General features: G+C 39.0%; 2 protein-coding genes across 2 annotated transcripts in view; both read left to right on the forward strand.

The window, feature by feature from the left end:
* The window catches only part of LOC101853890, a gene marked incomplete at its 5' end in the record, with an annotated part of 22,302 nt that extends 10,259 nt beyond the window's left edge, over positions 1-12,043 (forward strand). The window contains 6 exon segments of the mRNA XM_005110461.3: positions 1,094-1,259; positions 1,797-1,971; positions 3,331-3,374; positions 6,297-6,357; positions 9,434-10,566; positions 11,486-12,043. Of these exon segments, the coding sequence (XP_005110518.1) occupies positions 1,101-1,259; positions 1,797-1,971; positions 3,331-3,374; positions 6,297-6,357; positions 9,434-10,566; positions 11,486-11,716 (1,803 nt within the window). The 3' untranslated portion in view covers positions 11,717-12,043.
* The window catches only part of LOC101853650, a 26,645-nt gene that overhangs the window by 1,150 nt on the left and 8,398 nt on the right, over positions 1-17,097 (forward strand). The gene's annotated exons all lie outside the window — the stretch shown is intronic.

A 17,097-nucleotide genomic window follows, 5' to 3' on the forward strand; every position in this document is an offset into this window, starting at 1 on the left:
CGAAGATTAGAGGTGTTACAAGAGAGTAACATACACAGAAAAGAACGAGGAGAGATAAGGACGGTTGATTGTTAATAGGGGAAAAAGGAACTTTGTCAGGAACAATTGTTACGGTTTGAGTACTGACATTTTGTGTGAGTAACTTGTCTGAGATGCTGTTGGATGGTGCTAGCTGTTGTTCGAATTGCGACAGCCTGACATTTGATGAATCGATCCACCCTCGCAGTGGTTTACCTGGGCATCTCAGACTGACAGCATTCGTGTGTACTTCTCTTTTTGTTGGTAACCTTCTCGTAGTCGGCTGACTACAGAAGATGAAACAGCAAATCTCTGAGTCACCTCCCTCAAGGAAACACCATCTTGGAGCCAACCAATGGCCCTTCCGCTGTTGTGCAAATTCAACTTTCTCCTTGGCATACCGTTCGGCAATGGAATTTTGCAAGGATATTGCGTGGGCATAGCATTCACTCATCATAATGATTTGTCCCAAGAAAGTTTTCTTTATACACCTGAGATGCTGTATAAATGTAATTTTTTAAGCAACTTTTTCATGAACTTGCTCATTTTAGCATGTACCTTGTGTTCACACCTCAAACGCAATGTGTTTTCAATTGTTTACAATATATATTGTTGAATTGTCTGCTCAAATATTACAGGTAGTATTTCTAAAGGTGTAAAAAAATTATAAATGTCACATGAAAAATATGTGCGTATTTAATTGTGTTCCCTAACTTTTTTTAAAAGAGTGTAATATATTATGCAAGTTTTGTTCACAGTGGTTGATCAGATAAAACACAAGTCTTTCATAATAATATGTTTTTTCTTCTTAGCCTTTTGTCAAAATTACCTGAATTTACATTAGCACAATAAACTTTTTTATTGACAAGAAATGATCCCCCTGGATTATTTTAATATCTTAACCATAATTACAGCTATTTTACCATTGTGGTTATAATTTTTGTATTGGAGTTTCTGAGCTTTTTGTTTTTTTAGACATGCTGTATTTTGTGATTTTCTGTACTAGATGAGAATTTTTCAAAGTCTTTAGTTTAACAGTTTTTTTTCACTTTTCAAAATACTGCACAACATACAGGATCAAGATGATGTCTGAGACAGAGGCCTCAAGTTCACCAGCATACAATGACCTCCTTGCTCGTAGTATAGAGGAGTGGTTCCAGTACTACATATTTGCAGAAGATTTTCTGATAGTCATAAAGAAATATGACAGATTCTTTGAAGTTCTTTCCAAGCAAAATATTGTAAGTATATATATATTATGCTCGGGAGAACAGCTGTTTAATGTATACACCTACTTCTTTTTAGTTTGACTCTTGAGATTGTTCTTATATGTTCTCAGCGATAGTTTAAAAAAAAGGCCATGTAAGCCAAAATAGCAAATTACATTGACTCTGTTGCTATTGAATAACAAGGCCATAGTGATTATTGTGTTGATTTACTTTAGAGTTCAAAATGTTTTTATATATTCCATGTAGATAGTATTTCTGAACCGCACCTTATGGCTCAGTCTGTTTTTATTGACTTGGTGTGACAAAGCTTATAATCAAATTTGAAAAAATGAAATGACGATAAATGATTTTTTTGTCTGTATTAATGAGCTATGATGATGTTTTATATTCTCGTGTCTTCTTTTTGGTATTCATTTATAAATGTTGACATTGACAACGACTTTTACTATGTAGGTATTGAATTTGTAGCCTCTTTGCTCATTCAGTCTGAACAGGTTTGCTTTAGTTTGAAATCAGAAGTGAAAACTTTATTATTTTTCCGAATACAAGGCCCAATTACAACAGCTGATAGATTCAAAAAGCAAGACCCCAGAAGCAATCAACTCTATTCTCCTGGACTATTTGAAGAAGGGCCACCCTAAGTGGTTTGACATTGTGTTGGACATCTTGAGGGACACAGACCTCAATCGAAACTTTGTAGCGGAGCTGCTTGTTCAGAAAAAAAGTAAGTTTTCCCTTTAACCCTTTCCACAATGAATGGGTGTGTAGTTCACTCAGTGACCTCCTTTAACGTAGGATATCTCAAGTTCTATGTCTACAAATCTATTCAAACTCCATGTAATCCTCAACTTGACACTCATGAACATCATATTAATGCAAAATGTTTGATTTGTAAATATGATGCAAGCAGTTGGCCTTCAAATTTTTAACATATGCATCTCAGTGTCTGAATGCTTTACCTATACTCTTTTTATAAAGCAAGCAGTCTACGGCGGATTTTGAAATACTCCATGAAGATTTAATTACTCGTTCATATGACTATGACAACAAAATGCATGCTTTAGAATAGATAAAAGCGAATTGATAATTCATGAGGTTTTGAAATTAGTTTTTGTTTCACATAATTGATGGATTTTGATCATTTGAACATTAAAAATTGAAAGGAACTGAAGGTTGGATTATTTTAGAATTACAGTGGAAGCCTGATATATACAGTGATGGTGAGACCAGAGAAAAGGTCCTGTTATATCTGATCCCTGTTAAATCAGAAATGCAAGGGAAGTAATCATTTGTGGACTAAGCCAACTGTATTTATTCATGGGTGGTGTCTCTTGCCACAAGTACCCACGAACAGGGTTTTGGACTAGGTAATAGTTATTGCATATTTTGGGTTTAATGTTTAAAAAAAAGTTTTTTTCTCTTTTTTTTTCAATGAGAGGTATAAGTGGGAACAAGGCCTGCGCTTGACACTTTACAAGTGTGTGTAGCTAGACTTAAGGCTAGATCGAGGTCTGCAGCACACCGCAGCCCTCTCTTGTGGCCATGTGGCAGGCCTGCCCTTGACAAATTACGCGTACGGGTGTAGCTAGCCTCAGGGCTAGATCAAAGTCTACAGCACACCGCAGTCCTCTCTCGCTTCACCCGCTGCGTATGCTTGCAGTGGTGTGGCTTGCGTGGGCTTGCTCCATCACTGCGTCTCTCTTTTTCTCTGTCTCTCTCTCTCACTCTCTCTTACTTTATACACATTGTTGATGAGCCTTTGTCCCTGCTATAACCGATTGGGCTCCGATGAGGCCCTGTTACTGCAGATAACTTTTAATAGAGACAAAGAGTAGAAACAAAACGGGGATTTTAAAAATCCCTGTTATTACCGGGCCTGTTATACATGGTTTCCATTGTTTTTCTAATACAGGGCAACATGTCTCACATCTCACAAAAGTCTAATTAAAGTAGTGTGTAATACTGTTAAGCCCCGCTGTACTGCCTACGTCACGCTCATCCCAAGGTAGGCGGTATGACGGGATTTGTCTGCATATCAATAAGTTTTCCTTTGTTATATTCTTTCCTTTAATTTCTTCATCAGGTGAGCTGGACCTTGCCATCAGAGAAGGAAAGGTTCCCTTGCAGGTAAACTTCTCTGTTTTGTTTTTTCATGTATTCTATGTGCTTCCTTGCCGTCAACCTCATCCACTGGCTTTCTCAAGGCACAGAATGTGTCATGCAGTGAGATAAGACAGATTATTTGTTGAATACAGTTTGCATTCATTATTTACTTGATGAATATATATGATATATATATATATATATATATATATATATATATATATATATATATATATATAGACCCTCTATTTATATATTTAAAAATAAAAAAATAATTTTTTTTTCTTTCTTTACTTTTAACGTGCAGTCTGTTTTGTCGCGACTACAAGCAAGATAAAGAGGCCGGTGCTACTCGCCCGATGTTGGGTGGCTAGCGTCAGGCTCTCTCTCTCTCTTGGACGCTAGATCTACCTCGTCTTCTTAACGCGTGACGGCCCGTGATACGAGTGTAAACAAACGTTCCAGAGAGAGAGGGAGGGAGAGAGAGAGGGAGGGAGGGAGGGAGAGGGAGGGAGGGAGAGAGAGAGAGAGAGAGAGAGAGAGAGAGAGAGAGAGATATTTTTTCTGCAATCTGCGATTACAAATGGTTCACGTGAAAAGTGGCAATACTGGCAACATTTTAAAATTGTTTCACTCAGGTCTCTAAAACTTTGTGGAAAGTCTTTCCCACATATAATTCAGCTGCCATGTTGACTGATCTGACTCTTGACTTGGAGGACATGGAGTGACCGAGTGAGTGACTGAATCTTGCGCGATTGATCACGCGAATTTTAAAGTTTAAAGGAGCGTGCGCAGAAATCCCCACAGGCCAGAAGCCGCAGGCCAGGCGGGGCTAATCAACCGAATTCGTTCGCCCGGAACATGCGCAGAAATCCTAGATCGGGCAAGTAGCCTGGCGTTAGTAGCCACTCCGTAAAGAAAAACTGTTCACTGAATGCTGATCTGTAGGAGTACAGACAAAAGTTATCTGAAGTACTCTTTGATAACAAAACACAGTTAAGCTTCTAAGTCCTAATCTTCACCTTTTCTGGTTTGCTTCATGAGTCTATACTAGAGAAAAGAATAAAAGAATTAGTTCTTCTTATGTCCAGCATTGACAGCTGTTCGTGGACTCAAAAGTACACTGTCTCTTTTTTTAAGTGTTTGATGTTGTTCTACTAAATTCAGATTCTTCATGGACAAAATAAAAAAGCCAAACTATTATACAACACCACAGAAGTTGGCATGTTCCTCCTGGATTTACCATATTGGTTGTCTAACAAGTCGCTCATAATCCCAAAATGAACGCACAATCCTGTCCCTGTCGTTTTATGCAAGAAAAATTATTAAATTATGCAAATTGAGCCCCAAAATGTGAAATTATGCGATTCTGTTAATTTTAACAAAGAATCATAAAGGAAATTAATCAGAAATTATGCAAAAAATGTCAAATTTTGCTAAATTATTCAGGGTGCTTAAAACCACGGGGACAGACAATCAGTGGCACCCATACAAATGTAAATGTAATCCACATATACAGTTGAACTTGTCCCAGAAGAAGTGGCAAGGAAGCCAGAAAAAAGTCCTTCTTAGACAGTTTCTGTCGGAGGTCAAGAGGGGCACACATAATTATATAGTCAGACCTGTGTAAGACGGCCTCCCATTGTCAAAGAGAAAAGTGGCTGTATAAGACAGGTGGCCGTCATAGGCAGGACTGATCAAGATGAAGAAAACAACCATTCCCATCTGAAGTCCCTATCGAAAGTAGCCACATTGTTCTTGTTTTTGTTGTTTTTGTTGTTGTTGGTTTGTATTTTGTTTGTTATTTTTATTTTGTTGCTGATTTTGCGCAAGAGGACAATAAAATGAAATGTATCAAACGAGGAAGACCGAGTGCCATGTTAAAACAAACACATGGGTCGCCACCACTCGGAGAACGAGTGACGCTTCTATCGCAAGTTCATGTTGACGTCCCTTGTTACTTTGTTACAGACTGGGTAAACAGTGACCACTCATCTCACGTACGATTTGTGTATGAGTTCTGGGCGGGGCTTATGGGTTATGAGGGATCACATGGTTACCTCACCAGCAGCTGAAAATTGATAGCTATTGGTCAACAGTGGGAGGGGCCTACGCAACATGATCAGTTAGAGGGATTACCTAACAACAATGACAAGTGATTGGATTATGACAGCTCGCCCACAACGCCAGGGGCCAGTGTACAATTTATGACAAAACGTAATTGAGTCACTAAGGTGGCTTTCTAAGACAGGTGTTATTGTTTAGTGTGATAGGGGTTGTGTGTTAAAAATGTGGTGGTCGTGGCCGCGTTGGACAGGTGCCCGTTTTACACAGTTGAATTATATAGAAAAAACGCAAGAGGGGAAATGGAAAGTGGCCGTTTGTACAGATGGCCGTTTTATAGAGGTGGCCGTCAGAGCAGGTTTGACTGTATATACAGTAGGACCAAGGTGTCTCCTGTCTGGTCAACAACAAGTGGTCAAAACTTCACACCTCCCAAGTGCTGTCCTAGCTACTTTGATTATGACATGCATTAGTCTTGCTGACTAATCCAATGCCACCAGTTCTTTTATATCCTAAGGATTAGGACCAAATTTTCCATTTTCAACAGGTCAAAAACCCCCAAAGGGAAAGAATTTCTGTCTGTTTCTGAGTTGTGATGGTTTTTGTCTTAAACAGATGTTTGTTTTAGTAAGTGTTTTACGGCACTTGCAACACAATAAAGTCATAAAAGTGCCAAATTTGTTATAGAGAACTTTATCAAGGGGGTAGTGGGAAGATGTCATCATAACAGCTTTCTGTTTTTGATTGTGTTCTGTTATCGCAATTCTGTATTCGTAGACTCAATTGGATTTACAGTGTGTAGTGTAGTCATAACACATATACAGAGTTATTTCCTCTCCTGAGGTCATAGTACTAAAAGGTGATTTTCTTTTGAATTTCCAGGGTTTAGACATACCAAGGACTTCTCAGGGCTCTCAGGAAGAACAGCAGAGGGGACATACAAGTGAGCTGTTTTTGAGAAAGTTTTTATTTGTAAATGGACCTGGAAAGGTCATTTCAGAGCTGGAATTCTTGGCCTTGTTGTTGTTGTAGTGTAAAGAAATCAGTAGTGCTGAAAGCTTAAATAATGTGAAATACAGTAGATTCTGTTTCACATGAACCCATTTAGCATGAAATTTTTGTTAACATGAAAGGATTTCATATCCCTGTTTTTTTTCTCCTCTTAATTTTATGTGCTTCAACTTCCTTTAACTTTAACAGGATAAAAAATTCTAACAGATCTGATTATCGAAGATAACTTTTGGGCTGTTTAATCTATACCTCATAGCTGACTTTCCCCTCTTCCTTTTTTTTGTTGTTCTCACAGTGGCCTACCGTTGTCTATACACATTACACGACTTGCATTCTATAGGCTAAGACCCTGTCCAGCAAAACAAAGCCACTCTCTCACTACCTGCTGCACATTGGAAGTGGAAGTGAGAGGGAAAGAACATTTGAGACGAGACTCAGGAAATCTACCAGCCGTCCCAAACTTAATGAGAATGTCCCATTTCATATTTTCAGATTATGTTTTCTTCAGTTTTTTTTATGTGGGTGTGTGTTTGTGCATCTTTTGATCTCTTGCTTAATTCTGTTAGTGTTAGTGGTATTCAAGTAAGTCAATAAGACCATTGTGAACACTGTGTAGGATCATTGGACAATTTTGTAAATTTTTTATTTAGTTTACCATTAATTAAGCTAAAAACTACATAAAGGTTGAGTCTATGGTTTTTCTCCATGTTTGTTTTTCTTGAACTTGACTGAATTAATGATACCCCAGGGGCAATGCCACTGACTGAAGTGTCTTTAGGCCATTTCCAAAGGGGGGGACATATCTCGTTCAAGCATAGTAGAATTGTAAAAGGGCTGACTCATGTCACGCTCATAACTGTGCCTGATCTACAACGCGGAACTGCTGGTTTTTCTTTCCTGATCCTTACTATTGTCATTTTCCTCTACTTCTTTTGTATGTTTGTCACTCTCTTGTGACCTGCTATTTTGCAGTGCCTTGATAGTCGAAGCAGACCTTGTGCTGTTGAAGCTAGAGAGGTAAGCGGTCTAAGTCTGATTCCCTGTAAAGGCTGCTCTGTTGACACTCACCCCTTGGCGCTCTTATGACCTTATGCAGTTGCGAGCTCTGTAAAACCCTCTACTATAAAAAAAAAAAAGAATTAATGATGCACCTTTTGAAATTACCACAGTCAATTGTGCTTTAAAAGGCAACATTTGTACAATAAAAGTCTTCTTCGGTTTTTCAGCTTTTTCCCAGTCTGCTTTATTGTAAAGGATGTCTCAAAAAACGCTCCCAAAAATAGACCATTTAATTCTTTGCCATCATATTTTGGGGAAAATCCAAAGAAACTGGGTGGTAAACATCACCGATCGGCGAGATGAGGCAGCGGAGTGTTGAAAGGCAATAACTTGGCCATGTTTGAATCAATTTCAACAAAAACTTTGACAGATACAATCTAATCAAGGGGACATCAAATTTGTAAATACAGTCAAACCTGTGTAAGACGGCCACTCATTGTCAAGGAGAAAAGTGGCCGTGTAAGACAGGTGGCCGTCTTAGGCAGGACTGATCAAGATAAAGGAAACAAACGGTTTCCATCTGAGGTTCCAATCGAAAGTAGCCGCATTGTTGTTGTTTTTGTTGTTGTTGTTGTTGGTGGTGGTGGTGGTGGTTTGTATTTTGTTTGTAATTTTTATTTTGTTGCTGATTTTGCACAAGGGTTACAATAAAACGAAATGTATCAGACGAGTGCCATGTTAAAAACAAACACATGGGTCGCCACCACTCGGAGAACGAGCGACGCTTCTGTCACAAGTTCATGTTGACGTCCTTTGTTAGTTTGTTACAGACTGGGTAAACAGTGACCACTCATCTCACTTACGATTTGTGTATGAGTTCTGGGTGGGGCTTATGGGTTATGAGGGATCACACGCTTACCTCACCAGCAGCTGAAAATTGGTAGCTATTGGTCAACAGTGGGAGGGGCCTACGCAACATGATCGGTTGGAGGGACTACCTAACAACAACGACAGGTGATTGAATTATGACGGCTCGCCCACAAACGCCAGGGGCCAATGCACAATTTATGACAAAATGTAATGGAGTCACTAAGGTAGCCGTCTAAGACAGGTGTTATTGCTTAGTGTGATAGGGGTTGTGTGTTAAAATACGGTGGCCGCGGCCGCGTTGGACAGGTGCCCGTTTTACACAGTTAAATTATATAGAAAAAACGCAAGGGGGGAAATGGAAAGTGGCCGTTTGTACGGGTGGCCGTCTTATAGAGGTGGCCGTCAGGGCAGGTTGGACTGTATAAAGAATATTGACTTATGTTTCAAGAAATATAAAGTTAAAAAAATTTCAACCAAAATTTAGCAAAATGCAAAACTTGACATCAACCATTGTGTGTATTTGTGGAAAAAAGAACAAATTTATTTAATATAAGAAAATAGCAGTGTCAAACAGATTCAGGGAAGGCGATAGCTGTTTGAATTTTATGCTCCATGTGTTGACCATTTCTGTGCAGAAAAGCTTGAATACGTTGTTGGAAATTTTGAATAACCCTGTGGCATGTTTCTGGGTCGATTCTTTCGTCCTGCTCACTTCAACATTGAGTTTCAATTGTTGAATTGTTTGTAGGTTGTTTCTGTAAGCTGTCCCTCAAAAATCCCCAATGGAAAACACTGCACTTTGAATGAGTCATCTGTTTCTTTTTGACACTCTGTTTATGGAGATGCCAGTTTTTAGAATATGTGTACAATCTTTATTGCAAATATTAGATACAATATGGTTGGTTTTTAAGAAGCTGTAGTTTAAGTTAAACTTTGTTTTTTACTCAGAAATCACTGAGTTAATGCTTTTGACATGAGTTCTCTTTTTTTTCTGAAACACCTAGTATTTACATGTGTAAAAAATTGATCAAATTTCATGTTTGAACGACGTCCATTGTGGTGCCAGCTGTGAAGTGACCTTATTGTGGAATAAGAGAATGGTGAGGTTTATGACTTTGTTCCTTTTTTTGTCTTCTCAGGTGAAGGAATGAGGCATCTGTCTACAGGATCTGAGAATTTTCTTCCCAATACGAGAAGCTTTCTCAACTGTTCCAATGGGTTGGACAGGGTGACTCTTGAGAGTGGCAGAGCGGGCGTTTCAAGCTGTGACATTGTGTTTGAAGAAAATTTAAATTTAGTCACTGGGACCGAAGCTGCTCCATTTGGTGACTGTGCCGGGTCAAATGATCAGCATGGCATGGACCATGTGGCCTCTCTCCCTGTTTTTTTTAGCTTGACAGATGAACAAACAGAAGTCTTGAAAGTCGTAGAGGATTCAAAAGAATCGTTGCGAAAAGGTGCCTTTGGGAGCTCAAACAGCATAGGGCAAACTACTGTGTCATGTAATCACTACCCTGAACTGCCAGGAAGGGAAGAAGAGGAAGAAGACAGAAGCCTACACTGCTCAAAAAAACAGGAAGAAGAATCAGATAGAGCAGGAGTTAATGAGGACATAATTGGAGTTACCTTTCTGAGTGGAGATGCAGAGTATGGGGGTAATGGTGACGAGATGATGCAGAATCTTACAGGTGTGGTTAATGTGACTCCAGATGCACAAGTCACACTGGATCATCAAGTGAGAGCTTCAGTTGAATCACCGTGTGGTTTATTGTCCGAAGAGAGTAATGGGGAAACTATGCAACTGTCACAAGCTCTTGAAAGAGATAGAATGACTGAAAACATGAAACTTGAGGTTGGTCCAGTGTTGATATGGGAGGTCAAGGAGGATAAGAGGAAAAATCCAGAGCTGAGAAGTGAGCACGACGCTCAGGTTGAGAGAACAGGTCAAGAAGATGGTGATTTCACATTGTCAGCAGAGAGTGGCACTGACATGGCACAACCTACTTGCATTGGGACAGAACAGGGTATGGGCAAGTTTGAAGCAGGTTCTTTCCCCACAACCACAGCAGAATCATTATCATCAACACCAGCTGCAGCAGCAACAAAACCACTGATGTCCAGACAACCACCAGTCTACGAGATCAACTCTGATTCTGCTGATGCAGCTACGCTCTATTCTAGCGCAGATGAGAGCAGCATAGACTTTTCCGAGAACTGCCTGCCACATCTGGCAGAATCTGACAGCTCCTACTTGCAGCCATCTGATGAAATGGTGAGAATGAAAAGAAAGAGAAGACAAACTTTTTGTTTACTCCTTCTCCCACCCTCTGTTTGTTTTACAATTACTAACATAACTAGATGATATATAACAGGACAGCCATGAGACATTGATTTCAGTTTGAGGTACACAAAAATCAGGCAAAAGAAAAAAAAAACCCTTAGGTTTCTACCTTCCCCTGTTGTAGATTTATTTTTATATTGTAACTCTAGATCTTGCACATCCCTACCGACACAATTTAGATCAGTGAACTTCAGAGTGTTTAGGAGGTGGGCTGCTTCAACACTGCCTGCAGGTTTATTTTTACAATGACTCTGAACAATTATCAATATATACAGTAACTTATAACAATATAACAGCAACCAGGGGTATTTGTTCTACAATGACATACAGCATAGTGCAAACAGTTATGGAGCTTGGGTCCTGCCCAATGTCTATTCATCTGAAAGCTATCACATTATAGACATTGCTTGATTTTTTGTATTCATCTGCATTCACTGGCTACTAGTACTAGACCCTTGGATATTTCTTTACTCTCACAGAGAGTCACCCTTTTCAAGCTTTATATTCTCTTCATCATAACGTGACACAACTTTTCAGAGTGAAAATAAATTTAATAAATGTTATATCGTTGCATGCTGCCTTCCAAATTGCAGTGCAGCATGTCAAGATTTTGAAAAAAAATGAAAATCAAGTATGTTGCAGAGGTTGATGAGGTGCACCTTCTGGTCCTAGTCTCATACCTCTTCATAAAATAGTACCGTAATAATAGTGACGAATTAAGGCAAATTAAACATTTTGTGTTCTGCCCAAAAGTACTGAAATAAAAGTTTTTTGCTTCTCTTGAAAACCTTGCATTTTAACATGACAATGATGAACAACAGCGAAAATATGTTTTCTATTCTGCTCTCAGAACCACAGTAGCATGGCCGGCACAGTCATTGATGCAGAGCCCAAGATATACAAGTCTCACCACGTACCATCTAATTCTAATCGGGAGAAAATAGAAAAAGATATCACAACAGTTCCAAAAGGTCCAGTCTACAAATCCCATTTCATCTCAAGAAATGACATAAAGAGGCCGTCGCCACAGCAGAAGATAACAGTGTACAAATCCTCGCACATGAAGAGAGGCATTGTTTGATGGGTTGCTCTACTTTTCCGGACGCCAGTGTTGATGTTGGAAAAGCTTCGCTGACGTTCCAGAGGTTTGTTGAGTGTGTCCTGCAAGTCATGTATGAATGTCATAATAAACACTCTTATAGTGTAATTGAAGAATATTATATTCGTTTTATGCACAAATTTGAATAATGCAGGTATTTTTACCTCCTTTTCAACACAATTTGGATCGTTTAGTAGGACTTTTAGGAGATTAGCTTCGGCTGTGCCTGTCAGGGCCAACCCAGGCTGAGGGGGATACAACATCCCAGCAGACGGACCGAGATACTCAATAAAAGTCTCTGCCACTCAGGAACTGAACTCAGGTCTTTTGTGTGTGATGGTAAAGAGTGAGTGGAACTGCTACACCATAGAGGCTGGTAGTTTTTTGCTTTGCTTGGATAGAATCATCTGTTTGATAAATACAGGTTAAGTCGTCATGATGATCTCAGTGAAACTGTTTTCCTGACTTTAAACCATATCTGTGTCGTGCTACTGTGCAGGTGGTTGAAGGAAGCCACTATTAGTGTTAGTAGGCTCTGCTTCTTTTCTGTCTCTTTGTTGCTTTTGTTTGTCTCACTTTTTCCCATCACTAATGTGAGGCATCATGGTGAAATCTGGCACTTGTCAAAATAATGGAAACTGGGAAACGGGCATTTTTCCTTCTGTAGGGCAATTTTTATTGAATTGGTTTTTTTTGGTTTTTTTGGCTCCACACCTTTTATCGCCATTTAAAAACACATTTCTGTGTAGATTTTTACCGAAAAACATTTGTCAAAGGCAAAATGTAAATTTGCCGTTTCCAAGGACCCTCAAGCTTTGCAGGTCACTAAACTTTGGCGGCCATTTTCTTGCTTTGTTTACCACTGACACCAAGCGACCTTCCCCTCCTTCAATCGCAAATATCTCAACTTCTATTCAAGACAGACAAATATATTTTTTCATCTAAAGCAAGTACGGCAATTCAACTGGCTTTAAGATTATACAAATAACTCCTTATACCCAAAAATTGACGAGCACTTGATTCCATGGAGTCGTGACACACATGACTGTTTTTTTGTTTTCATGAATATCTCTTTACTTAAAATACTTAAATCGTACACCTGTCAGCTGTACTTTTATTTCTTCTTCAGCAATGCACAACAATATATATTATGTAGGCCTATATGTTTAAATCAGGATTCAAAAACATTTTCTACAGCTTTCATATGACATGCCACATAAACATTCTTTGAGAAATACGTCAAGACAAGACTACCAACTCTTAGGCCGTGGAAAGTTGTCATGGTATTTTCACTGTTTGTGCAATGCAGACCAAGATGTACAGAAGACGGGAGAATATTGAGAAATTGCTACTCTGTAGAAAACTAGTAAATGGAACGAGAAAAAGGTCGACATTTACTGTGATGCAAAGATGCCTGCAAGTGGGACTTGACCTTAAAAGAGATCAACTTATACATGTAACCTGGGAACAGATAGCAGAAGATCATAGCCAATGGAGGAACAAAATTAAGACCAGTCTCAATACCGGTAGATAGATATCATGTGTTATAAAGATGTGGCATCTTTGTCCAAAAAGACACTAGAGATATAGTGTAACAAAGTGCAATTCCTTGATCATTTCTTTATTTTGGTTGTACGTTTTGTTTATATCTTTTTTGTATGAGTATGTGCTAAAGAATTCCATGAGAGATTGCCATTTGATCATTTCTTTTGTAAATTTCCCAAGTTGACTCCAGATCCATCTTACTTCTTCATCTCAGTCTCAAATGTTCTCCCCCCCTCCCCCAACCAGGAGGTGTGTTTGAGCATGTGCTACTCTACAGTCTACAGTAGCGACCAGCAATGGTGGGGCTGTATTTTAATTGATACATCTAGATATAATTATTAATAATATGATACTGACTTGACTACTTTGAAATTATACTCATTCTCATTTTTATGCCTTATGAATCCTTTTATATGGGAAGATTGTTATTCCAATAACCAAGTTGTTGAATGCACTGAAGTCGTACTCATAGTTTACCTAATTTCTGCCACGATTTTCTCACTATTTTCTTACTTTTAGCAAAGTGCATGGGCAATTTTTTTCCTCTTATTTTTATTATGCGAGTTTTGTGATTTTATTGAGTAAATAATACTTTTTTAATAAATTGAATGCTCAATATCATATTGCAGCCTGAACTTCTACTGTCTTAGCTTACATATAACAACCAGATTTAAGTTAATTTAACCAGAACTTCTGTCTTTTCTCTATTTTCTAAAGTGATTTGAAAACTGATTTTTAGGAGATTATAGACGTGTTGTACTGTTCTTAGCATTCAGTCTTTCTCATCATGAGAATTTCGGACCAATTTCATACTGATACTGTACTGGGGGTAGAGCATGGCTCGTTGCAAAAAAATAATTTTTGCTCCCTGCTGACACAAACTTGGCTGACGTAACACTTTGATTCCCATTCCCTGTCTTTTGAAACTTGTTATGGTATACGTTACTCATATAAGATGGTCTTGTTTTTTGCTTGTAAGTGTAAGGACAGACTGTAGTGAATGATATTGTTTTATTTGTGTGTTCAAGTTCAAAGACAATAAAGTGTGATAAGAACCGTGGTTGAAGTTTGTGATTGCTGTATGTTACGGCATCAGTAGTCTAGTGGTGAGGCTACCAGACTTGTAATCGTAAGTTTATGGGTTTGGGGATTCGAGGCTCAGCTCGAAGCAACGTTGTGTCGTTGGGAAAGGCACTTCACTCAAATTTTCCTCGCAGTCACAGCGCCCAAGTGTGACTGGGTAGGCCTACCTGTCCATAGACAGCAAAAGATGTTCTTAGTATGTTAGCGTTTTAGCGCCTGTAAAATAGCAGCTTGCTCTGTATGCTTCCCTGGAACTTGATATTGTTTTAGAATACAATCAGGTGTGCTGGGTAAGAGTAATAGTAGGCTATTGATTGCAAAGCTCATAGAACTTGTTGTTGAGCAGGAATTTAGACATACAAATGCTATTTATTATGATCATAAACAGACGTTGCTGTGAGGAAGTCCAAAGAATTCCATTGTGAGGCAGCGTGGTGAAATCAGGCGCTCGTCAAAATAATAAAATTGAAGACTCAAGCATTTTTACTCCAATTTGGCCATTTTTATGGAATTTTTGTTGTCTTGCTCAATACTTTTTATTTTTATGTCCATTTAAGAACACATGTGGATTTTACTGAGAAACGTCGATTCATCATCATCATCCGGTGCCTTGCCGACTGGCTTGGGCGATCATGGACCTCCACTTCACCCTGTCCTGCGCTGTAGCAATGGTGTCTGTTGTTCTTGCTGCTCACAGCCAAGTTGTCATCTTGTCTAGTATCTTTTCCCTCTGTCTGCGTCTGCCTCTCTTTCCATCAACAAACTTGCCTTTTGTTACAATATTCTCTAATGCTTCTTTCCGCATTGTGTGTGCGAAGAAATTTGCCTGTCGTTTTCTTATATTCGCGATAAAATGTCTTCTATAATTTGCTTCAACCAGGACTTCTTCATTTGTTTTTCAAGCTGTCCATGGGATACGTAGCATGCGTCTTATGAACCACAACTCTGTCGCTACAATTGTTCTTTCCAGCTGTTTATTGATTGTCCACGCTTCGCACCCGTATAATAGGATTGGCTCGATGTAACTTTTCAGTACTCTTTTTCTCGTTTCCAGTGTCAGATTGACGTTTGTTAGTGGGTATCTGTTTCATCTTGTGGAAGGTTGCTTTTGCTTGGCAAATGCGGCTTTTAATTTCGGTGTGACATCTACCATCCGATGATATAATGGTCCCCAAATATTTAAAATGTTGTACTTGCTTGAGGGTGATATCATTGATTTTGATATTGCATGTTGGGGTTGGAGTTTTTCTGCTTATCACCATCATTTTGGTTTTCTTGATGTTTAGGCTTAGGCCCATGTTTTCACTCTCTTGTACGATGACAATTAATATATTCTGCTGGTGTTTTTCATCTTCTCCTATTAGGACGTTGATTAAAGGGTTAAAAAAATGTAAGTTTTCAGTCTGCACAGACTCTCAAGCTTTGGAAATTACCAAACTTTGGCAGCCAATTTTCTTGCTAATTCTTTTTCTACCTCTGGTGATACCAGGCAATCCCCATCTTCTTTAGTCTCAATATCTCAACTTGTATTCAGAATATGAGTTTTTTTGGTTTTTTTTTAAAAGCAAGACAAAGAAACAGGCTTTAAGTTTAAGATAATACCTTAATCTATGAGCCCAAAAATTGATGAGCGCCCGATTCCACCACGCCTAACAACCACACTACAGAAACTGGAGGTCTAGTCCCTCTGCACACTACACTAATCTGCAAAGTGGGAACAAGATTGTCAAACAAAAACCTGCTATTGAATATGAGGTTATACTGTTTTCCCATATATTTTCCTTTGTTTTAATATCTTGTCTGGCAAAGTGGGTTGTTGGCAGGTGCTCTAGTGTGGTTTGCTTCTTCTTTTGTATCAAACATCAATCGTCCTTAACTCTCCTCCTTCTTTGTATATTATTATGTTATTCTCTTGTAACGCCTCTAATCTTCGGCACTTACATGAACTTATCCTGTTGCAAGTGCCGTAAAACTCTTACTACCCGTAAAATAAAACAACCCGTAAAATAAAACAAGGTATATCATAGCCTCGACAAAGCGGTTCACAGCTGTGCAAGAGTGCTGATAACAATCTAGGTCAGCATGAGAGCCATCATTAATCAGCTGTCAGCTAAGGGGTGTACGCAACCCCAAAGCACTCAGCATCCAAAAACTCTTTGCGAAATGAGGCTGTTCTATGTACTGTCTGAAGGCCATCTTATTCTCTCAATTAATTGTCACAGTAACTGGTGAAGACAGTGAATTGCTCAATAGTCTCTGCTCTGTTGTAGGATATCAAAGCAAAGATAGTAATGTACCGTGGAACTTGGATTCAACGAGGTAGCCGGGCCTGGCGTAAAATCTCATTGAATCCGAGTATTATATATTTATAGCAAACATGAAGTTTTGTGTAGATAAATACGGGCACTGGGCAAGTAATGTATAAAGAGAAGTACTTGGTAACAAGTACAAGTGGTGCCTGAAATGCCTGCACATTATGAGCTGTGCAAAAAAAAAAAAATCGATTCGTTCAAATGCACGCCTGTGTCATCTCAATTGTTTGCCAAAAAGTTGTGTTGCTGTGTAGAGCCTAGCATATGGCAACTTTTGATTCCATAGACCAGCGCATAATTCATTACGTAGATAAGTCAAGACTTGCTTGCTTATCATAGTAATAATGATCAGTTGCCGCGGGGGAAAAAGACTGAGACGCATTTAATTTATACCTGCGCCGTCAATGCCCCCCCCCCCCCCCA

The sequence above is a fragment of the Aplysia californica genome, unplaced genomic scaffold (genome assembly GCF_000002075.1).
Source record: "Aplysia californica isolate F4 #8 unplaced genomic scaffold, AplCal3.0 scaffold00893, whole genome shotgun sequence".
Lineage (NCBI taxonomy): Eukaryota > Metazoa > Mollusca > Gastropoda > Aplysiida > Aplysiidae > Aplysia > Aplysia californica.